Below are 25,498 nucleotides of genomic sequence, written 5' to 3'. Positions count from 1 at the left end.
ATGTCACCTGCCTGATGGGTGACGGGGTTCTTGGTGGACACCCACTCTCTAAACACGAGTCTGTCAGGGGAGGGAAGAGGAGCAGACGTTTGGGGCTGGCAGGGTAGGTGAGGGTGAGGGCGGGGCTTTAGTGGCCGAGTGCCCAGTGAGCAGTGGCAAAATGCTGCGATGCCCCTCTAGGGGTCACCCCGTGTGCTGGTGGCCCCACACTCCAGGGGTCCTCGACTCCCTCTCCAGCTGGGCTGGCAGGGGGCCATCAGAGGGCGGGGGCACAAGCTCTGACCCTTGGAGGAGTGCAGGATTGGGAACCCTGCATGCCCTTGAGGGGGGAACAAGGACCTTTAGGGCAGATCTGGAGTCAGTTAAGAAGGAGAGGCCCCAGGGAGGGATGCCAGGGCACCAGTGTGGTCAGGTGCCCTCTGGGTCAGGGGAGCTAGCCTCCTGGCATTGGCCAGGAAAAGTACCCATCAGGCATCCGCTGTCTGGTCTGAGGGGCCACTGCCCCACCCACCCCCGCCATGCATTCACACGGGTTCTGGCTCAGAAGCCCGTGAGACTCGGTGGTGGCATGCTGGGAAAGCAGCCAAGGTGACAGCCATGTCGCAAATGTGAGGTTCGTGCCTACATGCCACACCGTTCCCTGTCCCACCACCTCAGCAGGGTTGGCTGGACGTGGCCTGTGAGAGGCAGCGGGGGTGGGGGGAGTGAGGTTAAGGTCAGTTTGCAGTCTCACGCTTGGAGTCTAGGGGTCCGTTGGGAATATTTGGTGGGGGATGGGCAAGAGGATGAGCGACAGACCCATGAATAATGAACGGTGGGCCTCCAGTGAGTAGATGCCCCACTGAGTGGATCGGTGGGTGGGCAGGTGGGCAGATAGATGCATGGGTGGATAGGCAGGAGAGGAGACAGCTGAGTGGATAGGTGGCAGATGGATGGGCAGGTGGGTGGGTGGGTGATGAGGGAATAGGTGGACAACGGAGAGGCACAGGGCTGGGTGCAGGGATACATGGATGGGTCAGGTGAGTGGGTGAATGAATACTGGCTGGGGAATGACTAGATGGATGGGTGAGTAGATGGATAGGTGGATGGGCACATGGGTGTGCGTGTCTATGTGTGTGAATGCAGGGTGTATGTGTGTGAATGAAGGGGTGGGAGGGTGTGTGTGTGAATGAAGGGGTGGGAGGGTGTATGTGTGTAAATGGAGGGGTGGGAAGATGTATACGTGAATAGAGGGTGGGTAGCTGTGTGGGGAAATGGATGGGTAGGTAGCTGGGTGATGGATGGATAGGTGAGCAGATGTAAAGTGCATGGCCAGGTGTATGGACGAGTGGATGGGTTGGGAGGTGGGGGAATGAATGACTAGCTGGATGGATGTTGAGTGGATGAATAAGTGGGTGGTCAAATAGGTGGGTTGGGTGGGTGGGTGGAGGAGTGACAGGATAGGGGTGAGAGTGAATGAAGGGGCCATAGATTAATGGCTGAGTAGCTGGCTGAATATATGGGGTGGGGGTGAGTGGCTGGGTGGATGGATAGACAGATGGGTGGGTAAGTGGCTGGGCAGATGGGTGGAGAGATGGGTGGGTGAGTGGCTGGGGAGAGATGGGTAGGTGAGTGGCTGGGTGGATGGATGGAGAGAGGGGTGGGTGAGTGACTGGGGAGAGATGGATGGGTGACTGGCTGGGTGGATGGATGGAGAGAGGGGTGGGTGAGTGGCTGGGTGGATGGATGGGGAGATGGGTGGGTCAGTGGCTGGGCAGATGGATGGAGAGATGGATGGGTGAGTGGCAGATGGATGGAGAGATGGGTGAGTGAGTGGCTGGGTGGATGGATGGAGAGGGGTGGGTGAGTGGCTGGGCGGATGGATGGGGAGATGGGTGGGTGAGTGGATGGATGGAGAGATGGGTGGGTGAGTGGCTGGGTGGATGGATGGGGAGGTGGGTGAGTGAGTGGATGGATGGAGAGATGGGTGGGTGAGTGGCTGGGTGGATGGATGGGGAGATGGGTGAGTGAGTGGATGGATGGAGAGATGGGTGGGTGAGTGGCTGGGTGGATGGATGGGGAGATGGGTGGGTGAGTGGCTGGGTGGATGGATGGAGAGATGGATGGGTGGGTTAGAGCAGGGCTGGAGAACCTTTCTCCTGCCGAGGGCCACTGTCGATTTGTAACATCATTCACTGACCAGACAAAGTTATTATCAACTTAAAAAGCAGCCTGCTGTGCTGGTCAGGCATTCCATTAGCTTGCCCCTGATGTCCTGACAGTCTGGGAACTCCCAGGGCAGCTCCATGCTGCCCTGCAGTGTAGCTCTGAGCCGGCACGGCGCGCCGCAGTGAGTGAATGTGGTGTCTGGAGCTGCCTGACTTTGATGTGGCTGGTGATGTCAGCCAGTGTGGACGATTTTGAGGGCCTTGTAAGACCCTCAGACCAGACAGCCCCACCCCTGGGTTAGTGGATGACTGGCTGGATGGGTAACAGATGGGTGGGTGGGTGGATAAGTGGAAGACTGGATAGGCCTGCTGGGTAGGTGGCTGGGTAGATGGATGGATGGATAAGTAGAAGTCACCTGAATTGGTCATGGCTATGGCATTGAGGACAGCACAGACTGATTCGACCCACCCCACCCCTGCCCCTTCTGTCTTTCAGGGCTCTATTGGATTTCCTGGATTTCCTGGTGCCAACGGAGAGAAGGGTGGCAGGGTAAGCCTGGAGGGCAGCCTGGGGCACTGCACTTGGGGCTCTGCTGGTCGCTGGACCCAGCAGGGTGTGGCAGGGTGGAGAGTGAGGGGCCGCAGGCTGGGAAGAGAGCTCATGCATCCCTCTGCCCGGGCGCCCTGCCCCCCTCCAGCCTGTTTTTCTCAGAACAGGAGGGGTGTCCTTGTGTCCCTCCACGTGCTCCCCTAATCAGCACCAAGCTGCTGTTGCCCTGGAGCCCCACCAGGGAGCAGTGGGGCTGGCACTGAGCAACCGTGCCCACCCCCACCTGCCCGGAGTGCTTCCGATGGGGCTCAGAACCTGCAGGATCCCTGAGAGTGGACACCAGGCGGTGCCCGTGGGGCAGCACCTGCAGAGCCACCACCCCAGCCCAAGGTCCCCCACCAGAGGAGGGGCTCTGGGTGTGTCCCCCTCAGATACACTGTCTCCACCAATGCCCTTGAGAGGACCTCAAGTCCATGTGTCCTCTGTACTTTGTCCAGGCGGCCATGTCCAACTGGAGCCAGGAGTGAGAAGTGGCTACTGAGGGACACAGTGTGTCCTTCCAGCCCCACCCACTGCCCACAGGACCCAGTGCTGGCCACAGTCCTTGGTGACAGGCTCATCTGCCTCTGCTGGGCTACAGCCTTGTCCAGAGTGGTGAAGATGGTGGTGCCTACCACACGCCTCTTTATTCCGGGCGTAGCTGAGCAACGTGGGCACAGCCCAGGGACAGTGCTGGGAGGAGCATGGTGGCTGGGGGAGGATGGACGTGTCCCCAGGTGGATGAATCTCAGGGTGGGGGATTCTGCCACTGATGCCCAGGTGGGGCTGACAAGCCACTGGACGCATGCAGCAGGACACACAAGGGGAGGTAGGAGCAAGGCCAAGCTGCCCGGGCCCTCGGCTGGAGCTGGCTCTCAGCTTCTGTGAGGCCTAGTGAGCCTGCTGCCCGTGGGCACTGGGCCCGTGGAGTGTCAGCTGTGGAGGAGGCCATAGGCATGATTGGTTTCTTCCATCAAGAGCTGCCGTGAGCAGTGGTGGGGAGGCAGTGGGTCTGACGGCCATCTCTGGCCCGTCCCTGGCATGGGCCCTGCTCAGTGGGACCCCGGGAGCCTGGCCACCGAGAGCTACCCTCTAGAAATGCCCACCTGAGGACACACCGTAGACAGAGGCAGGACTGGGTGCCCCTCTACCGGCCAGCTCCATTCCTCAGCTTGAGGGTTGATCGAGAGCACCTCCATGCCAGAGGCCAGGCGAGGCCCAGCTGGACGTGGCGACTGGTCCTCTGAGTTGCTTCCTACAGGGTCTCAGACCCCCAGCACCGGGTCAGCAGGGCTGAGGACTGGGTTTGGATTTGGTGGCAGGGACGGAGACGGGTCAAAAAGCAAACAGTGGGTGACCCACAGATGCCAGGAAGGAGCCACGTCTGACCAGGTGCTTTTCCTGCGGGGGAGGGAAAAAGAGGTCGCTACCCAGAAGAAAGCAGATGTTTCATTAATTTTCACATGCAAATATTTATTGAACGCTGAAGGATCCTGCCACACAAGTAATACACCGGAGCCACAGTGTGTTGTTAAAAAGCAACATAATTAACTCATCATTCTAAGTGGTGGCATTAGACTCCTTTCAAAACACGAGGCCAGGAGGCAGGTGGGTGCCGACAGGGGGGAGGACAGAGGGCAGGGCCCTTAGCTCCTCAGCCCCTCCCCTCTGCAGGCCTGCTCAGTGCACACTCAGGAACCGAACCCAGGAAGCCAGCAGGGCCCCTTCCCTCCCACCTTTCTGTAGGAAAGGACACCTCTCGGCTAGGAGAACTTTGCTTTGGGGGAGGGGGGAGAGGAATAATAATGAAAAATGAAAATAAAAAGCATTTCCCCATGGGTGGAAAATGCTGAAGATTTTCCAGCCACCGCCGAGGCCGTCTCAGTGCTTCCGCATGCGGCGGGAGGCAGGCTCTGATTTCAGTCGGTATTAAATTGTCAGTTTGCGTGTCTGCCGAGAGCCTGCTGAAAATTTAATGGGTAATATCTTCAACTATAGCCATGTGAATTATGCATGGAGGCCCGCTTTCCTCTCTCCCCTCCCTGCACAGCCGCCACGGATGGAGGGAAGGCGGGTTGAGGCGCGAGACTGCCGCTCAGAGCCCTGGGGCGGGGGGTGGGGGGGCGAGCCTGGGTGGACGGCATGCACTTGTCCAGGAAATGGGGAGCGGGAAGCTGCAGGGGGCTCTAGTCCTGGGATGGACGTGTGAGGGCGACTAACCCGTCTGCTTCATTTTTAGGGAACCCCTGGGAAGCCAGGCCCGAGGGGACAGCGGGGCCCTACGGTAACCTTTCTGTGCTCTCAGGGAGTCGGGGGGCGGGGGGCGTCTCTGGAGTCCTGGTTGTTGCTGACCCCTTCCTTCTCTGTCCGTCCAGGGCCCGAGGGGTGAGAGAGGCCCCCGAGGTATCACCGGGAAGCCAGGTCCTAAGGTAGGTTGTACGCGTCCGCCCCCTCCATGGTGGCCAGCGGGAGGTGGCCCCTGCTGACCAGTCACCATGCCACCCAGTTGGAGAGCCCCCGAGAGACCTTCCCACAAAGAAAGAAAGAAAAGCCCTCAGGGGTGCTGTAAAACAGGCCAGTCAGCTGGCCCCCAAGTCGCCTGTAAGGTAAGACCTCTGGGGGCAGCTCCCTGTGTACAAGCATCCACTCCCCACGTGACAGCCACGTGTCAGCTCGAGCAAGGCACGGCATCGGGGGTGCCCAGGACCTAGCGCTGTCCCCCGACACAGCAGCCCCCAGGGGACACTTGGGATGCCCCTTGCACGCCCCCACCAAGCTTGAATCAGGGACCATCCACCTCAGCCATGGGCTCTTCCCAGAAGTCTGAACCCAGTTCCAAAGTTGGGGCCTGCTAAGGAGCCCCTTCTGGTTGGCTGAGACCACAGGGCCCCGTCCTCCCTGTCGGCCGGCCGTCGTAGACCCTGGTGGTACGCCCAGGCCACTCCGCTCCGTGGGCCTGCCAGTGGCCCGTTTCTGGGCAGTGTGCCATCAGGCCTTTGCTTTGTCTCCGGGAGGACTTGAACCCCCAGCCTCCCCGCTGGTGGCCAGGCGTCACCCTTCCTCCCCCACCAGAGCCTCCAGCCAGCCAGCGGGCTGCAGTCCATGGTGTAGATTCCTTGTGCGCATTCCTCCCCCCACCCCCCACCCCTGGGGGCCTCTCCCAGCTTCCCCCATAAGCCCAGCTCCCGCTCAACTGCTGCTAACTTGGGGCATGATGGGCAGTGGCCACTGAAGGCCAGCAACTGTCTTCCAGAGCCTTTGTCCCCCTGTAGCATGCCATTCACCGGGAGATGGCTGGTCCCTCTGCCCCCAATGCCAGGCACCCCAGCTCTCTGTGGGGGTCACAGCCTCGGAGCACCAACCAGCCAGAGGGTCTCCAGGGGTGACGTTCATGAACCCCAGGTGCCATGCTAGCCAAGAGACTGTGATGCTGCCCGGGCCAGAGGCTCGGAGGAGGAGTACCCCATTCCAACCAGTGTCTCTCTTCTCTCTCCCAGGGCAGCTCTGGAGGTGATGGTCCAGCTGGGCCCCCCGGGGAACGGGTAAGTGTCCCCCACCCTGGGGCCCTCTGGAGTCTTCCCAGAAGGTGTCCTTGTGCTTCTCCGAAGAGGGAAGTGGGGGGAGGGGCTTTCCCAGTGTCCAGTGGTGGCATTGAAACCTGGGCACTGGAGACCTACCCCCAACCTCTCCTGGCCCAGAAACTGGGTCCCCACCCTGTGCCACCACCCCGAGGGACCTGTGACTGTGCCCTGTGCCTGGCCTCCCCTTTGCTGTCAGAGAGGGAAGGTGCCAAAGGGCGGGCATGGGGTTGGGGGCATGGAGGAGTGGCCTTTCTCGCGGAGCTGGGGATGGGTGGCAGAGAGGCCTGCCTGGCCATGCTCACTCTGCTCATTCTCTGTCCACAGGGACCCAACGGACCTCAAGGACCCACAGGGTTCCCTGGACCCAAAGGCCCCCCCGTAAGTGCCTTCTCCTGGCTCGCCAGGCATGCCTGGGGGCCTCCTCTGGCTTCAGGACTTCCCGGGGACTCTTGTCCTTACTGGGGGGTGCTGGGAGGGGGAGGAATGAGGTACCACTCTGGGGAGGTTGGGGTAGGGATGCATTTTGTGGCTGGTGAACATAGGGCTCTGAGTTCTGTGTGGCCACTTGCTCTGAGTGTATGTCCTGTGTCCCTCTCTTTTTGGAAGGACACCAGTCTCTGGTCTCAGAGCCTACCATAACCCAGTAGGACCCCCATCTTAGCCCGATCCCACTGCCAAGACCCTACTTATTTCCAAATAGGGTCACCTGCCCAGGGGTTAGCACTTCCGGAGTACAGGGGCAGTCCCCTGCCAGCTGAGGTGGGGACGATCGTCCCGTGGGGCGGTCGAATGGCTGTGATCAGGAAGAAGTCCGGCTCTGTGAAGTGGACAGTCTGGACCTGCAGACCACGAGCAGGCTCCTGGCTGTGGCCGTGGCTGTGGTGGTTCCGGGAGGCTGTCGAGTCAGTTCTGACTCACAGTGACCTGGTGGACCGCAGAGTGAGGCCCTGCCACGTGCCCGCCAGCGTTTCTGTGTGGGATCCCCTGGCTGCAGCCACTGTGTCCGCCCACCTGGTCCAGAGCCTTCCCCCTTTTCTCTGCCCTCTGCTTTACTGAGCCCATTGTCCTTGTCCAGGGACCAGGCTGCCCTAAGAGACTGTGGGAGAGACTATGCCTTTCCCCCGGACATGCGTGCAGGCCGTTGTGAGGGTCTGATGGGGCCTGTGTTCCCCCTTGTCCTCTTGACGGTCAGGCTGACCCTGAAGGAAAGTGGCCATCTCACTAGATCTGTGACGTGAGCTGCCCCGAATGGAGTGGGACTCTCTCCTCTGCCCCTTTCTGCAGGGCCCGCCAGGCAAGGACGGACTCCCGGGACACCCTGGGCAGAGAGGCGAGACTGTGAGTACTGGGCGCTGGGGTCACGGCGGTGGGGCTCTCTCCTGCAGCTCACGGAGGGTGCTGCCTTTCCTCCATGGATCAGGGTAGCCAGAGACTGCCCTGCTTGGGACCGCTGGTCCTGGGGGACATGGGGCCAGGCCTGTGTGCAGAGTCCAGGGCTGGGGCCCAGAAGCCCTCAGCAGCTTTAGGAATGTCTGTGGGCAGGGACAGGGGCCAGGCATGGTCTTTGCAATGCTGGTTCAAATGACATGCTGAGAACCACTGGGGGACAAACTGATGTCCCCGGCCTCGGGAGTCCTCTGAGGACCCCTGCTTCCACCCCGGGCATTTTCACCTCCAAAGTCGAGGGTGCAGTTGGCAGTGCCAGTGCCGCATTCTGTCCTTTAGTGACAAACCTTCAGGGAGAAGGGATGACCGTGTCCTTCCCCTGTTGTGCACATGGGGGTCTTTCCAGCTGTGGGGGAGGTGGTGGTGGGGCTCCTTCCATACCCTACTTTAAAGGGTTCAAGCAAAAAATCCTATTGAGCCAATGGCAAGAATTGAGGGATTTAGAACAAACAAAACAAAACTCACACTCACCCAGTCGATTCTGATTACAGACCCCCTACAGGACAGGGTAGAACTGCCCCTGTGGGGTTCCCAAACTGTCACTTTTTACCAGAGTGCAAAGCCCCTCTTTCTCTAGAGGAGTGGCTGGTGGCTTCGAATTGCCGACCTTGAGGTAATGCTCCTAAGACCCAGTGCAACCCACTGTGGTTTGAGTAGCTTCACAGAGACCACATAGGACAGGAGCACCTGGCCTCCCCTTTCTCCCTCAGGGCAGTTCATGGGTTTGAACCCCCAGCCCTCAAGGCTCCACCCACTGTGCCACCTCAGGACTCCACGTTGCCAGCCACAGAGTCAAAAATGTCCCGAAGAAGGAGTACCCTGCAGCTCCTTCCATTCCCGCTGGCGCACCGCGAGGAGCCACGCGTTGCTCTGGAAACAGCCGGCACTGGGTCCTTGGATCTGCCATCCCCGGCGTCAGTGCTACAGCGTGCTCTGCTTTTAGAGAACACAGGCAGAGTGGTCTGCCTCGTTAGCTTTGTCAGTGAAGCGGTTACTCATTGGGCTGCCATCCTCAAAGCCAGCAGTTCGAAACCACCAGCTACTGTGTGGGAGAAAGACGGGGCTTTCTACTCCCGCTAAGAGGGACAGTCCGGAAGCCCCCAGGGGGTCGCCGGGAGGAGGCACTGGCTGGGTGGCAGGGGGTTGGAGTTGGGTTTAAGGTGAGTTCAGGAGACCCCTTTCCACAAGGCTCAAGGGTCAGACATCATCTCAGGGTGGTGGCCTGGGTGGGTCACCTCTGCTCCCACTGACCCCAAAGTGTGGCTCCTATAAGAAAGAAAACCTCCGCTTCTCAGGCGACAGACCGGAGTGACCTCTCAGCACTCTGCTGGGGGCGCTCCAGGGGTCACCACAGCCCAGCATCCTCTTCCACCTGGCAGGACCCCGGGACCCCAGCATGTTCAGCTCTAAGAGGGGGCTTCACCAGACCTCCCTCTGTTAACCACCTGGACTTGGCCCAGCCCCACACTCTGTCCAGAAGAGGTGTCCCTCAGGGGGACAATGAGGGGGCAACTGGAGTTTTAGACTCCAGCCTGTGACCAGGTGGGGACTCAATGGCTCCTGACCTCCTCCTTCCTATTTCTTCTCCATGTCCTGCCCCCGTGTCCCCATGTCCCTGTGCCCCACCCTGTCTCCATGTCCCTGTCCATCTCTGAGCACCCACCCCTGTGGGCCCCCCTCCCTGTCCTCTCTTTGTGTCCCAGCCCTGTGAGGACAGAGGTTTGGTAGGGGCCTGAACACAGAGCAGACACGACACAGGTTACAGAATGTCCCCTGGCCTCTTGGGGCTCCTTGTCCCTACCCTCTGCCTCTGAGTCAGTGCCAGGCCCTTGTAGCCCGTGGCACAGGCAGAACTGCCCTGTGGGTTTCAGGGGCTGCTGAGCATTTAGTGGATTTGAACCGATGACCTTTTGCTTAAAACCAGCACTGAACCTTCCTGCCACCAGGGCAGCTGGACTGCGCAGAGGGTCTTGTAAGAACCCTCAGGAGGAAAGCAGACACCAAGGCCAGTGGGCTCAAGCCTCGTTCCTCGTGCTCCTGCTGGCCGTGGGAGAACCTCTTGGACCTGCGTCCTCATGGGTGGGGGCTGAGGAGGTGGGGCTGGCCATGGAGGCTGTTCTGGAGACGGAAACCTGCCTGGGGCCCACCCTCCTGTGTGGGCTTGCTGCCTGCTGAGGGGGCCAGCGGCCGGCCGTGTCTACCGTTTCCTCTGACCTGCTCTGAGGGGCGGAGTGGATGCTGACGGGCACTGAGCTGCCAGGCTCGGCGTGGACAGAATGACCATCCCTCAGCCTTGCGATGAGGTCATGGGCAGCAGTAATGGTGCTGAGGCCCCGCCCCTCGGCCCCTGGGAGGAAGGGCTGCCTGGTCCTGGTTCTGGCTGTTCGGCCCTCTGAATGGCTCTGATTTCTTCCGGTGGTTGTTGCAGACTGTTTCCCAGCAAGGGGCTGGACGGACACCTCACACGGGAGTTAGTTAGGTAGCACTGACGTGAACAGAGACCCTCACAGCCATCACAGGGCGCACACCCTGGCCCCGCCCATGGCCCCACTGCCACCTGCAAAGGACGCCTGGTGGGACAGGGGCTCCTCCAGCCCACCGTGGGCTGCTGGGCTGGGCCTGGCTGAGGAAGAGACCCTGGGATTCTTGAGGAGGCCGAGCCTGGCCTGGGTGTCCACACCAGAGCTGGCCGTGAGCTTGCAGAGTGTACACGTGATGGCGGGTGGTGAGGCTGGACAGGCGGCTGATTAGAAACCTGTCACCTGGGGCTATGTAAGGGTGTCAGTAGACATGTTCAGAAGGAGCTGGCCTGCTTCCCCACCAGCTTCCTCCTCTGACGGCCATGAAGGCTGCATAGCCCCTGTGTCAGGCAGCTCCCTAACCACAGGGTCCAGGTGGTGGCTCTCCCAGTCCACCGGGTCAGGCAGCTCCCTAACCACAGGGTCCAGGTGGTGGCTCTCCCAGTCCACCGGGTCAGGCAGCTCCCTAACCACAGGGTCCAGGTGGTGGCTCTCCCAGTCCACCGGGTCTGGCAGCTCCCTAACCACAGGGTCCAGGTGGTGGCTCTCCCAGTCCACCGAGTCAGGCAGCTCCCTAACCACAGGGTCCAGGTGGTGGCTCTCCCAGTGGCTGAGCTCCTGCGCTCTGCTGACATGACTCAGCCTCAGGCCTCCCTGGTTCAGTCGTGGCCCTCCTCTGAGACCTGGAGGGGGGCAGTGAGCACAAACTCACTGCTGACATGGCTCAGCCTCAGGCCTCCCTGGTTCAGTCATGGCCCTCCTCTGAGACCTGGAGGGGGCAGTGAGCACAAACTCACTGGTGAGAACAGCATGCCAGTGGATCCCACCCAGATCCAGGCAGATCCCATCACCCAACACCCCAGCAGCTCCCACCCACACTCTAGCAGATCCTACATGGATCTTGGTGGATCCCACCCAGACCCCAGCAGATCCCACCTAGATCCTGGCCCAGAGACTGGCCACCAAGTCTCTTGCAAAAGCGAATGCCTGTCATCGCAATGAAGGCGGCTGGCTCTAACACCTGGCCCTCGCACACAGACCACCGGGGGGTAAGCGGCTGTGCCGTGCAGTGCAGTGCCATGTTGCGCTGTGTCAGTTGCCCATGTGAAATTGGTACAAGGAAGCCCAAGAACCAGCCTCTATGGGGGGAGGAGGAGCTTTGCGCAAGTGTGCAGTGGGTGCTGGGGTGAGCTGACCCTCAGCATGGCGTTCTGTCTCTCCACAGGGATTCCAAGGGAAGACCGGCCCCCCAGGCCCCCCAGGTGTGGTGGGCCCACAGGTGAGACCCAGAGCCGGCACCTGAGCCAAGGCTTGCTGGGAAAGCCGAACCATTTGCCATGGAGGGGTGCCTACTCCTGGCTCCCACGGGTGCCTGCCGGAGAGGCGCTGCGCAGCGGTGCCCCAGGGGCCAGGCCTTTCTCCCGAGGCACGCCTGAGTGGACATGAGCCCCCAGTCCGCCAGTTAGCGGTCAGGGTTGCTGGTGGCAGATGTGCTTGTAGGCTCAGGCAGGACAAGCCCTGGGACTCCCCCTTTGGAACTTCAGCCTTCTGCTGGTTGGGCGAGGCCCACCACACTGTGGGTGCTGCAACCAGCAAGTGGACACTCAACCCCCAGAGTTGACACCAGAGTCAGTCCACCCCCACCCCCCACATGGGTGGGACCCTCTGAGGGCCCCTCCCCCTGGCTGCCCAAGCCCCCTCCCCATCCCCCATTCTCTGGGTGTTGCCAGAAGGGGAGAGGGAGCAAAGGATTGTGGGCTCTGAGTGGGCATGGCAGGTCTCTGTCCTCAGTCTTGGGGCTCGGGGTGGGGGGAAGGGGCATGCCTGTGGGCGGACCTTGAGCGTGCATTGTTGGCTGACACTGTCTTGTCCCGTAGGGTCCCACAGGAGAGACGGGCCCAATGGGCGAGCGTGGCCACCCTGGGCCCCCAGGGCCCCCCGGAGAGCAGGGGCTCCCAGGCGTAGCTGGAAAAGAAGGGACGAAGGTGAGCCTCCCCCCCACCCCCCCCACCCCCGTGTGTTTCTGAGGAGCTCAGTTCTGGCACGTGGGCAGGGTCCCAAGCAGATGCTCTGCAAACCCCGAGGGGCTTCTGGCCATGTGTGCGGCCGGCCTGGGCTACAGCTGAGGCAGGGACCCAGGCCCAGGGCTGGGATGAGCTCACTGCTCTTCCAGTTACTTCCTGGGGTCCCCAACAGACCGAGACTCCCCACCTCCTCTGTCTGAGTGGTAACTTGAAAACCCCGACTGAGAGATTGGGAATAAAGTGAGCAGGAGGAGCCTGTCCACGCCTACCTGACTGCCAGCTGGGCCTCCCTGACACTGACTGAAAGCCCCACTCAGTGCTAGGGGCAGGCCCAGTAACCCAGGGCTCTGTTTCAGGGTGACCCCGGCCCTGCTGGCATCCCTGGCAAAGACGGACCTCCGGGACTGCGCGGCTTCCCTGGGGACAGAGGGCTTCCCGGCCCAGTGGTGAGTGCCGGGCCTTCGCGGCGGTGAGGGTGGATGGTGGGCAGCCTGGCTGGCCAGCAGGGCCTGACAACGGCCTCCTCTTCATTTCACAGGGAGCTCTTGGACTGAAAGGCAACGAAGGCCCCCCCGGCCCCCCCGGGCCCGCGGTGAGTGTACAGGCCCCCACATTCCCCTTCTCCACCTCACACCTGCCATGCAGACCAGGGAGGGGTCCCCGGGGCAGGGGTGCTCCTGCTACCCTGCTCCCACCAGCTGGCCTGTGGAGGGTTGATGACCCAGTCAGGGTTTACGGAGGGCCCCTGCCATCATAGAGCATGGACGAGCAGAGCACGGAGTGATCCTGGGGGAGCAACACCAGACTCCCAGTGGAGGGAAGGGGTCATTGAAGGCAGCACTGAAGGAGGAGAGGTTCCCACACATGGTGGGGTGCTTGGGATGGGCGCAGAGAAGACACGAGGGCCGGCCATATATGCCTGGTGCCGGCAAACACTCTGGCCTCTGAGGGCCATGGGAGCTATAGTGGGCAGCAGCGAGTGGGGCGTCATCCCGTCACGCTGCTCAAGAGTCTTTTGAACAAACCGCTTTCTTGGCCTGACACAGGGCTCTCCGGGAGAGAGAGGGCCCGCTGGTGCTGCAGGGCCCATCGGGATTCCAGGGCGGCCAGGACCACAAGGCCCTCCGGGCCCAGCTGGAGAGAAAGGCACGCCTGTAAGTCCTGTCACGCGGTGGGTGGGTCCCCCTGCTGTGGCCCCCTGGGGATTTCCCTGGGGTGTTTGTAGGGTGGTAGAGTGAGGGCGGGTGTCCTGAGAGGCTCAGGTGGGCACTCCAGGGTGTCATGTCATCCAGTGACTGCTGAACTGGGGGCCAGTGGGGGGTGCATGGGCAGAGCACCGGCCAGCTCCCAAACCGGCCGGTCAGCCAGAAGCTGGCTCTCACCCAGTGACTGTGGCCAGAGGGAGGAGACTGTATGCCGAGGGACCCACCTGGACACGCAGGACATATGACAGCACCACTGGGGTGACCTCCTGGGGCATTGGGACCCTTGTCACCCACAGTAACTGGGACACAGTGAGCAGGGTTGGCTTGTCAAGAGGCAGGCCCTCCCAGAAGGTTAAAGCATCATGACATTGGTCACCTCCACGCAGGACCCTGCACCAGTTGGAACCAGAGAACGAGACAGACTCAGGCTGGGCTTTTACATAAACCAGGGGCACCCGGAAAGAGCCCCAGCTCTGCCTGGAGGATGAGGCTTGGCCACCACAAGGCCAAGGTGGTGCCTTTTGTTCAGACATGAAATTATGCATCAGAGCACATGCCCGCTCCAGATGTAAACTGGGTGTCATCCGTCTGCCTGAACTTCCTGAGCAGGGGTCACCTGCTCTGCTCCCAGGGACGTGGACTGCCAGCGGTGTGTCTGGCCAGGAGTTGTGGGGTCTGATGGCAGTTACCTTATTCCCTGAGCAGGGAGGAGAGCAATAGGGAGAGAGAGACCCAATCCCCAGGCTTCTGACCAGAGGCTGCTTTGAGCCCGTGCCTCTGCTTCCGACATGGTCCTGGGCCCCTGGGGTGGGCCTGGGACACTGTCCTCAGGGGATAGGGTCCTACCCCTGGGAATGCCAAGGGCATGGGCCAGCCCTCTGCCTGCTATGTGAGCAGCTGCCACTGTCGCTGCGAGAGAGATGGATAGTGGGAGAAGGGGCTCCCCTAGCAGGAGGGAGGGCACCCAGCCAGGCAGGGTAGGGGGTGTCTTCTGTCCCCCGGTGGCCCAGCCTCTCTGTGAACCCTGATGTGTGCAGCGCTTGTGAAAGCCCTGGGCATGGGCAGTGCCTCTGCCAAACCTGCCCGAGTACTGTGTCCCATGAGGGAGATGAATGCATACTCCCTCTTGCCTGGCACTCAGCAGAAGGGGGATGGCTGGAGCCACGCGGTGGGTGTCCCATAGAAGACAGGCCTGGCAACCTGCCTCTGGCAGGGAGTCTCTTCACGCCATGCGCGTGATACCCTTCCTGCAAGCCCCCTCCCCAGAGCAACTCCTGACCCTGGGCCAGCTCACCCTGGGCCTCACCTGACGTGAGCCGCCTGCTTTGAACCTTCCTCTGGGGGGCCCGTGTGCAGACAGTGGGGGCTGCCCCAGCACAGCGTCCCCTCGGAGCCAGGTGATGAGAGTGGGCCCAGCCCCTGGGCCCCAGCTGATGTGGGTGCTGGATGGTTCGTGTTAGATGGTTCTCTTCCCACATGCTCTCTGGGCCTCCTAGGAAGGCCCCGGAGGGAGCTGTGTATAAGAAGCCCCTGTGTGGCCAGGGGGCTGCTCACTGTGATTAGGGAAAAAGGCAGCTTGGTTGGCGACTCGTGACCTAGGAAAAACTGCCCCAGGAAACGTGGGACTCAGCACAAGGCGAGCCTGTGCGCACCCACACCCGCAGCAAACAGCCACTCCCTGGGAAACAGCAGTCATGCTTTGCAGCAGGGGCCCCGCAGCAGGAGCGCTTGCCCTGCCAGCTCCAGACTGGGCCTGGCTGTGGCAGTGGCTTTCCACTGGCCTGGTCAGAGGAGGAGCTGAGGTCAGGAGGTGCTGTGTGTGAGAAGAGTGTGACGGGGGGAAGTGGGGAGAATGCCCAGGGACCATTTCCTCCTCCGCCCCCGCCCCAATGGGCCCAGCCCTGGTCCAGAGCAAAGGCTGGGGCACAACAAAGATTGACAAAGCGGAGCAGGACTTTGGAGCCTCGGGGCTGGCCCAGGGGCTGTGATGATGCAGAGGAACCAACTCAGGTGGACAGAGAAGATAGCGTGTGCATGCATGAACGTGTGCATGTCAGTACGTATGCCTGAGTGTGTGTATGTGAGCGCCTGCATGAGCATGTGTGTATGTGTCTGTGTGCATGGTATGCATGTGCATGTGTATTCATATATGCACACACATATTTGCATGAGTGCATGTCTGCCTATGTGCCTGAATGTGTGTGCACGTGTCTGCATGCATATGGGTATGTGTGCATGAGGATGTGCATGTGTGTGCACACCTGCACATGTGAGAGTGCATATTACATGTATGTCTCTGTGTATGAGTATATGCTGTGTGTGTTCATGTGCCTTTGCATGCCTGCATATGCCTGTATGTGCATGTTTGTGTTTTCAATGCATGTGTGGGCGTGTGAGTATGTCTCATGTGTATTGTATAAATGTGTCTGAATGCTGAATGTTCACATGTGAGTAGGTACATATGTGTATAAATGTTCTTCCATGTCTACATGGGTCTGTGGATGCACATGTGAATGCATGCATGTGGTTATATGTGTATACATGTGAGGATGTGTATGTGTGCATTGAATGCATATGTCTGTGTGCATGTGAAGGAATGTATGTGCATGTTAGTATGTGTTTTGGTACTTGTGTGCTCGTGTGTATGCATGTGAGCACACATGTGCATGGTGCATTGTGTGCATGTGAGGACATGCATGCCTCTGTGTGCACACACATGCATTTGTGTGTCGGTGTGTGTGTGTGCGCGCGCGCGTGCGTGTGTGCAGGGATCTATAGCTGCAGAGAACTGTAAGTGTGAGCAAGGCGGTGGCCAGGCTGGTCCCCGTGCCCTGGTGACTTGCAGCACTGTGCACACAGGCTAGAAACCGTCTGGCTGGGTTGAGACCTGCCTCTACTGCCCACGCGTGGTGCCTCAGTTTACCATCAGTGGAAGAATGATGTTTCCAGGATCCGCGTGGATGGGTGGTTCAGAGCGGGCCCCTGAGGTCTCTGCCGAAATCTCCTGGGGAAGTGGGCCGGCAGTCCTTAAACACCCTGCCTTTCCTCTGGGCCTCCCTCCGGGCAGTGGCTTGCATCCAACTGGGGCTCTCTCTCCTCTGTAGGGCGAGAAAGGACCGCAAGGCCCTGCTGGCCGAGATGGGCTCCAGGGCCCCGTGGGACTCCCGGGCCCAGCAGGCCCTGTGGGTCCCCCTGGAGAAGACGGAGATAAGGTAGGGACTGTGAGCAAGGCCACCTAACTGAGACACTGCACCCAGCTCCACAGGCCCACCCAGGCTGGGGGGTGAGGGACTCTCTGGACTCTCTGGACACAGGGCAGGGCTCTGTGGCTGGTGCGCAGCTGGTGGCTCGCTGAGCCAGCGATGAGCGAGACCCTCACAAGCTTGGGGCCCAAGAGAACGGAGAGCGGAGTTAGAACCGGGCCAAGACAAACGAGTCGCACATACGCAGCCCCACACAGGGGCCATGCTAGCTCTGAGTCTGGCACCTGTGCGGATGGCCCCGGCTCCCTCATCTCCCTGACACGCTGGGCGCAGGCGCTCGCTTTTATCCGTCATTTGAAGGAGACATGCAATGAGTCTCTGAGGGCCCACCTGCCTCGCGCATATGCGGGGTCTCCGGCGACGGTCCCAATGCTCTCCCCTGAGTATACGGAGGCCTGCCTCCCCAGGACGGCACGGGGGAAGATTTTAATCACATCCTTGGACACACAGTAATTCAGTTTCCTGTTATGAAACTGTCACGTCGGCTGTCCAATTTGAAAACATGTTTTCAGTATGAGCCCCCCTCCCCCATTTTCAAATCTACTACAATCCTGCTCCATGTCCCAAGAAGATATTGTTCCTCTTAAGCCTTATATTAAAGAGGAAATAAAGTTGATGTGTGGGCACCTCTGTTCTTGGAAAGCGGAAGAGCCTGTAGGGAGTTGGTCCTTCCTCTCTGAGGAACTTTAGTTATGGGGACAGGTGGCACCTGATGACTGGGGGCTGACTGATGGGCCTTTCACCATCTTCCCCCAGGGCGAGATCGGAGAACCCGGACAGAAAGGAAGCAAAGGAGACAAGGGCGAGCAGGTAAGGCACGTGTGGACCAGTGTCCACTTCAGAGGTCACTACTGCAGGGTCCTGTGAGATGGTGGCCTATGTGATGGGCCGAGTGAGACGGCTGATGGAGTCTGTGCTTGTGTGTACGTGTGTGTGTGCCCATGTAAACATGGACCTGTATAAGAAGCCCTGGTGGTACTGTCTGGTAAACGCTGGCATGCTGACTACAAGGTCCAAAGTTCTAATCCAGCAGCCACTCTGTGGGAGAAAAACTGGCTTACTGCTTCTGGAAAGATTTACCGCCTTAGAAACTCTGTGAGGTCACTGAGTTAGAACTGACTCCATGGCAGTGGGTTTGATTAATTTGGGGGCATGCCTATGTATAAGGAGCATGTGTATGTATGTATATATATATATATATATATATATATATGGGGGTACCCCCCCAAAAAAAAAACGTTTAAAAGCTCCGCTAGGCAGAACTTTCATAGTAGGCATTTTTCCTGCTAGGTGAACATCAAACAACTCACTCTGAGCTAGTGCACCCAGTGGCATCTCCTGGGAAGGTTCTCTCTGGTCACAGTGAATTCTTTCATAAAAGCAGTTTCGCTCAAACCTCATTTTTTTGTGTTGGCCTCTTTAAGAGAACAAACAGCGTGTGGCTGTGGAATATTGTTTCCTGCTCCGGAAAAATGCTGCAGAAACTGTTGTGATGTTGAACACAGCTTATGAGGACAGCGCTGTGGAAAAGACTCAAGTCTATGAGTGGTTTTCTTATTTCAAAATAGATGAAATATTGATTGATGACCGACCTCGTTCTGTCCTCGGTCAATTTCCTGAATGGACGGAAATGTCCACTGGTAGTACATTTGGAGTTTGTTCCACCAGGTCAGACTGTTATCAAGCTTTCTATTTAGAGGTTCTGAAAAGATTTCATAATAGTGTGGGACAAAAAAGGCCTGATTTGTGGCAGATGGGGCATTCATTTTGCCACCACGACAGTGTACCTGCTCACGCTGCAATCTCATTGCGCTAGTTTTTGGCAAAAAACATGCCTCTCTTGCCGCATGCACCTGACTCACCTGACCTCGCTCCGTGCAATTTATTTTTGTTTCCCCAAATGAAGCGGGACATGAAATGACAGTGATTTGACTACGTACAAGAAGTGAAGGAAAAAGATGAGGGAGGTGCTGCCAGCCAGCCAAACAGATGAGTTTGAAAAATGGTTCTAAGAATAGAATCGCAGATGTGACAAATGTATTAAATGTAATGGGGAGGACTTTGGAGGTGATAAGGTTGTTTTTAAAAAAAAATTTAAATCCATAGCTTTGAAAAAAATACAGTTTTGGGGGGTATCCCCTCATATGTATAAGGGTGCACAAGTATATATGTGTGTGTAGATTTACAGGTATGTGTATGTGTCTGTAAATACAGGCATGAATACGTGTGTGTATGTGTGAATGTATTTATGTGCACACACATGTGTGTAACAGTATCAAGACTCCTTGGGACACAGCCGATGAGGCTGTAAGTCTCGGAAAACCCACAGGGGCAGTTCTGCTCTGTCCACATGAGGTCTGAGCTGACTCGATGGCAGTGGTGTTTAGTGAAACAGCGGTGGGCGGGGTGCACCCACCAGCTACAGAGGGTGGGTGGCTTGAACATACCAGGTGCCGTGCAGGAGAAAGGTGGCAGTCTGCTTCCATGACGAGGCAGTTCCACTCTGCCCTGGGGTCTCTGTGAGTTGGAATGGGCTCGAAGCAGGTGGGCTTGCCAGGCCTCGGGCATCAGCAGATGTGTCCCCATGGGGATGTGTGTGCACATATGTGTGCATACCTGCGTCTGCATGGGCACCATGCACACATGCGCAGCAGTGACTCTCTGGGCGTATGGGTGAGCACAGAGCAAGGGGAGCCCTTTCGGCCCAAGGCTCGGACTTTTCAGAGAACCCTGACTGCCCTCGGGTGGACGCAGCAGTGGCCAGGGGCCTCTTCCTCTCTCCCTGTCTCTCTCTCCCTCCTGTATCTGTGCTGAGGTGCCTGGCCCTGCACGACCTCTGGTGACCGTGTGAGGGGCTTGGTTGCTGTGGGGCCTCTGACTGCAGGTGGTCCCATAGCAGACCATCCTCACCAAGACCCCTCTGCTTGGCCTCATCTCTGCCCCTGAAGGCAAGCCTGTGTCTCTCTTGTCCCCACAGGGTCCTCCTGGACCAACAGGCCCCCAAGGCCCCATCGGACAGCCTGGCCTCTCCGTAAGTGCCCCTGTCAGTGACCCTCAAAGACCCGCCCCACTAGCTGACCCCCAGATCCTTGTCCTTACCCTCCACTGGCTGCTCTCTCTACAGGGTGCGGACGGCGAGCCGGGGCCTCGCGGTCAGCAGGGGCTTTTTGGGCAGAAAGGTGATGAGGGCCCACGAGGTTTCCCAGGGCCCCCAGGGCCTGTGGGGCTGCAGGTAAGGCCCCAGCTTTCAGAATGGTTGGCTGCATTTGCTCTGCATCCCTCAGTGCCCCACCCCTCCTGCCTGTCCTTCAACGGCAGTGCCCATGCCCCGTCCAGAGGCCTGGGCTTGGCGGAAGCACATATCCGCGTGTTGGGTAGGTCAGCAGGACAGGATGGGGCTGACCCTGACCCTTTTTCCTCTTCCCACCAGGGTTTGCCGGGACCTCCTGGGGAGAAGGGAGAGACTGGAGATGTGGGCCAGATGGTAAGTGTGGTCCAGCCGCAGGAGCCCCCATTGTAGCTGGCTTCTGTTTGGACACAGAGTTTGCAGTTTACCCCTGCTCAATGGTCTCTCCTTTCCCTAGGGTCCCCCTGGGCCCCCCGGCCCCCGAGGACCCTCTGGATCTCCCGGTGCTGATGGGCCACAAGGTCCTCCGGGTGGAATCGGCAACCCCGGCGCGGTGGGGGAGAAGGTAAGGCCCCGTCAGTCACTGGCCAGAGTGTCGGCTCCAGGCCTGCATGCATCTGTGTGGGCGTCCCTGCATGTGTGGTCCTCCACCTCTCTGCCAGGCCCTGACTAGTCAAAGGACTCCTGTATCTGTCTGCATCTGGCCCCTCACAGCCCCTGGGTGCCCCTGCCATACCCTGCCCCCACTCATTTCCATGGCGAGAAAACCAAAGAGAAGCAGCCTTACTGAGCTCACATCTCAGAGATGCTTGTAGTTGAGCTGTGGGCTGTTCATGGTCAGTGGTTCAACCCCACCAGCTGCTCCAACAGAGAAAGACGAGGCCATCAGCTCCCCTAGAATGTGACAGCCAGGGAGACCCTCTGGGCAGTTCTCCCGTGTCCTGCAGGGTCACCCTGGGTCGGGAGACCTTGCTGAGAGTGGGCTGTTCTGCTCCAAATGTTCCCACCAGCACCTGCCTCTCACGTTACCCTGCCCTGTCCTCCGTTTCTCTGACTATACTGGGGGAGGAGGCTCTGTTCTGCACAGGGTCCTCCCTGTCTGCAAGGCTGTCCCCGACTCTATCATCCTGTAATGACCTGTAAAGTCCTCCCTTCAGGGGACGTCTCTGCTGGCCTCACTGGGTGCCCTGGTGCCTGCAGGTGGAAACATGCCTGCCACCCTTCACGCACAGGCCCATCAGAGGAGACCCCGCCCGTGCCATCACGGGGCCATCTGAGGACATTGGCTGCTGTCTCACTGACCCCAGGGCACCCACCACACCCATGTTTACCCATGTGCTTTCTCCACAGGGCGAGCCGGGTGAGGCCGGAGAACCTGGCCTTCCAGGCGAAGGGGGCCCTCCGGTGAGTGGGCTGTGGGGCAGGACCCTCAGCTTTTCCATCCATGTAATAGGGTCAGGACCCCAGGAGTGTGGCCCTCGGGGCTTCCTGTAGAGGGTGAGCGTGTTCATAGGTGAGGATGCGTGTGCACCTGCACACACACAGACCCTCGGCAGCCACTGGCTACTCTGCCGTCTGCTCTGGGAGCCCATGTCTGCCTTGTCGGAGGCGTCAGAACATGAGGGGGTGTGGTCACCCTCATCACCCAAACCCCCTTCCACATGGGCCAGGGGCACGCAGGGGCCTCCTTCAGTAAGTGCTGGCATCCCACTGATGGGCACTGTGTCCGGACTCCGTCTGCATAAGGGACAAGGACTCATGAGGGAGGGTGTGAGGCTCTTAGGCTTGGGTCCGCTGGTCCTTAGTTGACTCTCCACGGACTTCAGGGTGGTTGGGGCCGCAGCCCCAACAGTCTCTGCTGCCACTTTCCACAGGGGTGGTCCTCCGGTCAGGGGCTGAGTCAGGCCTTGAGTACCTATGACAACAGCTGAACTCCTGGACCAGCCCCATGGGGTGGGATGGGGGGTGGAGCAGAGACAGACCCTCGCCAAGTCACGGCCAAGGGCAGTGAATGAGCCGCCTGCAGTGGGCAGCCCCAGCTACGGTGAGTGCTGTGCGGATGAAGTGGCATAAGCCGGGTGATGGACACCCGTCTCTCCCTCCAGGGACCCAAAGGCGAGCGGGGGGAGAAGGGTGAGTCGGGACCCTCTGGTGCTGCCGGCCCCCCCGGACCCAAAGGCCCTCCTGGAGATGACGGCCCCAAGGGCAGCCCTGTGAGTAACCCCCATCCCTGACCCTGGGGCCTGCACCCCATGCCTCAGGCCAGCCTGGCAAGTCCGGGTACACTGCTGCTCATAGAGACACCCCATGACCTTTTGTGCCCTGAGGTGCTGTTTCCAAAGTCTGAAACTTTCCACACCAGCCACTGAGCCAAAACAGACAAGGAGGCCCGAGGGGCCAGAGGCCGGGGGGAGAGGAGAGGCCCCGCGGGGCTGTCCCTGCAGAAGGGTGATCTCTGAGGCCGAGGCTGAGTTGTGCCACATGGAGGGCAAGCTCCACACACTCCCTCCCGGGCCTGGCTGGGCATTGGGAGGGTCTGGCCTCAGTCTGGAGCCTCAGGGGGGAGCTGGGCAGGTCCCTAGACAGGCATGCCTCTCCCCACCAGCTGGTCAGGAGTGGACCCAGCAGTGCATGGCAGGCAAGTGCTAGAATATTCTAATCCAGTGGTTCTCAACCTGTGGGTCACGACCCCTTTGGGGGTCGAACAACCCTTACACAGGGGTCGCCTGATTCATAACAGTAGCAAACTGACAGTGATGAAGTAGCGACGAAAATAATGTTATTGTTTGGGGGGTCCCCACGACATAAGGAACTATATGAAAGGGTCGAGGCATGAGGAAGGTTGAGAACCGCTGCTCTGGAGGCTGGATGGAGAGGGAGGGGAGTCTTGGTGCAGCACAGACCTGGCTGTGGGTGGCCCAGCCCAGCTGCTCACCACCCTCTTGGCTTCTTTTCCCTGCGCAGGGCCCCGTGGGCTTCCCTGGAGACCCTGGCCCCCCTGGAGAGCCAGGCCCTGCGGTAGGTACACAAGGCGAGGTTGGTGTGTGTGTGTGTGTGTGTGTGTGTGTGTGTGTGTGTTGGGGGGCAGGGAGTGCTTGGGGAAGGACAGGGTGGTGGCTCAGGGTACGGGGGCTTGAGAAGGGTCCAGGGTGGGACTCAGGGTGGGACTCAGGGTGGAGTGGGGCTTGGGAAGGGACCTGGTGTGTCAGTGTGGGTGAGCTGTGCCATTCTGCCTGGCAGGCAATAACCTGGTCTTGTCCTCACAGGGCCAAGACGGTCCCCCTGGAGACAAAGGCGACGATGGAGAGCCAGGACAAACGGTGGGTGGGTGGTCTGTCATCGGGAGGGATGGGGGTGGTGGAGGCAGCCTGGGAGCTGGCTCAGACTCCTGATGGAGGGTCAGCGGGCCCAGGGCCCCCCAGCTCTGCTCCTGAGAGAAGTGCATCCATTGGCCTGACTCTGCGGAGTCTCAGTTACCTTGGAGAGTCTGTTGGAACCGGCAGTGTCTTCCAATGGGAGGGGGGCAGGGGGAAGCACCACAATCTAACAGGAATCATGCATGAGTTGCACAAGCCTTGCAGATCCTTCTCGCAGGTTAGCTTCCCATATGCTCTACAATCCTGTGCGTGTGCCCTGCATCGGGCTGGCACATTCTATGCAAAACACGGGGCTCTCGCTACCTGCTCCAGGTTCACACAGGAGGATTCACCTGGTTCCTGCTCACAGAGCCCCAGGTGCCCTCCCCTCAGCTCGTCCAGTTCTCCTCCACACCGGACACTGTGTCTCGCACATGACCCTGGGTTTGCAAACCCTGCTTCAAGCTGAGTTCTGGACAGACCCCGAGTACTCACACCCCCTCCCCACCGCTCCCCCAGCAAATATGGCAAAGCACTGTGGGAAATGCGGTAGCAGGGGCCGAGGCCCCGACCCTGAGCTCAGACGAGCCATGACACCAGGAAAGAGTTATGTTCCCATTCACCCGTCCCTGGGCCTCCAGGTCCCCTCCCAGCTGCTTAGGGACCAGCATGAATGCTATGGGGAGCGGGGAGGCAGGTGTGCAGGGAGGCTGTGAGCAGGAGCTGGAACAGATTTCTGGGTAGACTGCCACGTGTGACCTCTGGAAAGGGTGAGGCTGCTCCAGGCAGATGATGAGAGCTACGGTGGACCTGCCCTGTGCAATGAGGCCAGACTGCCCGTTCACCCAGCCTCACAGTGCACGCTCCTAATGCTCCTGCTTGCTGTTCCATGCAGGGATCCCCGGGCCCAACCGGTGAGCCGGGCCCATCGGGGCCGCCAGGAAAAAGGGTAACTGTCTCTGTGAGCCTGTCTTCCCTGGGGGCTCCCTGCTTGCCCGCCGTGTGGGTGGACCCCAAGTGCGCTCAGCAGCGCTGGGGGACACCCTGCTCTTGCCCCATCACGGGCATCCCAGCGCTGACCCCACCAGCAGCCCCAATCCCAGGAGGACCCTCCCAGGCCTTTCTGAAAAGTCCGGCCGCACACTGGCCTCTCTGTGTGCGCTGGCCAGCCTCACTCTGCCTGGCTCGGGGCCAGGCTCAGGGGTGGAAAGGCCTGCCCACCAGCCTGCTGGCTACTTTATCTTTCCCACCCAGGCCTGCTCCTCAGTCTTGGGGCTGGCCAGGTTGTGTCAGCCAGGCAGGACGGTCACGTGGATACTCTCGTTTGTTCCAGGGCCCCCCAGGACCTGCAGGCCCGGAAGGCAGACAAGGAGAGAAAGGAGCCAAGGTAATGAGCTGGGGCTGGGTCCCCGGGTGGTGGGGGCTGGTCTGAACAGAACAGAGCCACAGGGCCTGGTCTTGGATCGATATTACTGTGTCCACTCCAAGCCTGAGGGAGCCTCCTGGGTGGCTGTGACTGTCATGTGCACTGTGACAGTCATGCCCATGGTGACTACCATGTCCATTATGAGGGTCATGTCCACTGTGACCACGTGTCCACTATGGCCATCACTGGGGTGTTCTGAGCACCCTGGGATGACTGGGGTGACCGTGGAGGAGGGGTGTCCCACTGGCTGAGGGACTGAGTGGAAGCACATTGACTCTAGGAGCTGCCTCAAGAAGTGTGGAGAATTGGGGGCTGCCCCAGGTACTGGGGTGTCGGGTTCCTTCAGAGACTGGTGTTTGTGGGCACTGGCCCCATGTGACCCACTTCCCGAGCCCGGGGGTGCTATGCCCATCCTCTTTATGCCAGGGAGAAGCCGGCTTAGAAGGTCCTCCTGGGAAGACTGGCCCCATCGGCCCCCAGGGGGCTCCGGGAAAGCCTGGCCCCGATGGACTGCGGGGGATCCCTGGGCCTGTGGTGAGTGGGGAGGGCCATGGGTGGGGCAGGGGCCGAAGAAGGTGGGTTGCTCGACTCACTTGGTGGGACGGCTCTGTTTCAGGGTGAACAAGGTCTCCCTGGATCCCCAGGCCCAGACGGGCCCCCCGGCCCCATGGTGAGTGAGGTTTCCCTAGGCAGTGGGAGAGGGCAGCTTGCCATCTGAGATCCCTGGGTGAGGAATGTGACCCCTCTGTGTTTTCCTGCAGGGCCCCCCAGGCCTCCCCGGCCTCAAAGGAGACTCGGGGCCCAAAGGGGAAAAG

The 25,498-nt window shown here is 59.8% G+C and overlaps 1 protein-coding gene across 2 annotated transcripts in view; it reads left to right on the top strand.

The window, feature by feature from the left end:
- COL5A1 (collagen type V alpha 1 chain) overlaps positions 1-25,498 on the top strand; it is a 120,075-nt gene that overhangs the window by 79,512 nt on the left and 15,065 nt on the right. For both annotated transcript variants that reach the window (XM_075559834.1, XM_075559833.1), the window contains exons 32-57: positions 2,644-2,697; positions 4,976-5,020; positions 5,112-5,165; positions 6,234-6,278; positions 6,642-6,695; positions 7,602-7,655; positions 11,508-11,561; positions 12,160-12,267; positions 12,663-12,752; positions 12,845-12,898; positions 13,353-13,460; positions 16,616-16,723; positions 17,531-17,584; positions 19,752-19,805; positions 19,899-20,006; positions 20,205-20,258; positions 20,359-20,466; positions 21,252-21,305; positions 22,007-22,114; positions 22,866-22,919; positions 23,168-23,221; positions 24,153-24,206; positions 24,591-24,644; positions 25,110-25,217; positions 25,300-25,353; positions 25,445-25,498. In XM_075559834.1, coding sequence (XP_075415949.1) covers positions 2,644-2,697; positions 4,976-5,020; positions 5,112-5,165; positions 6,234-6,278; positions 6,642-6,695; positions 7,602-7,655; positions 11,508-11,561; positions 12,160-12,267; positions 12,663-12,752; positions 12,845-12,898; positions 13,353-13,460; positions 16,616-16,723; positions 17,531-17,584; positions 19,752-19,805; positions 19,899-20,006; positions 20,205-20,258; positions 20,359-20,466; positions 21,252-21,305; positions 22,007-22,114; positions 22,866-22,919; positions 23,168-23,221; positions 24,153-24,206; positions 24,591-24,644; positions 25,110-25,217; positions 25,300-25,353; positions 25,445-25,498 — 1,800 coding nt within the window. The remainder of the gene's footprint in view (positions 1-2,643; positions 2,698-4,975; positions 5,021-5,111; positions 5,166-6,233; positions 6,279-6,641; positions 6,696-7,601; positions 7,656-11,507; positions 11,562-12,159; positions 12,268-12,662; positions 12,753-12,844; positions 12,899-13,352; positions 13,461-16,615; positions 16,724-17,530; positions 17,585-19,751; positions 19,806-19,898; positions 20,007-20,204; positions 20,259-20,358; positions 20,467-21,251; positions 21,306-22,006; positions 22,115-22,865; positions 22,920-23,167; positions 23,222-24,152; positions 24,207-24,590; positions 24,645-25,109; positions 25,218-25,299; positions 25,354-25,444) is intronic.

The sequence above is a fragment of the Tenrec ecaudatus genome, chromosome 10 (assembly GCF_050624435.1).
Source record: "Tenrec ecaudatus isolate mTenEca1 chromosome 10, mTenEca1.hap1, whole genome shotgun sequence".
Classification (NCBI taxonomy): Eukaryota; Metazoa; Chordata; class Mammalia; order Afrosoricida; family Tenrecidae; genus Tenrec; species Tenrec ecaudatus.
This window is presented reverse-complemented; position numbering and strand designations above follow the sequence as displayed.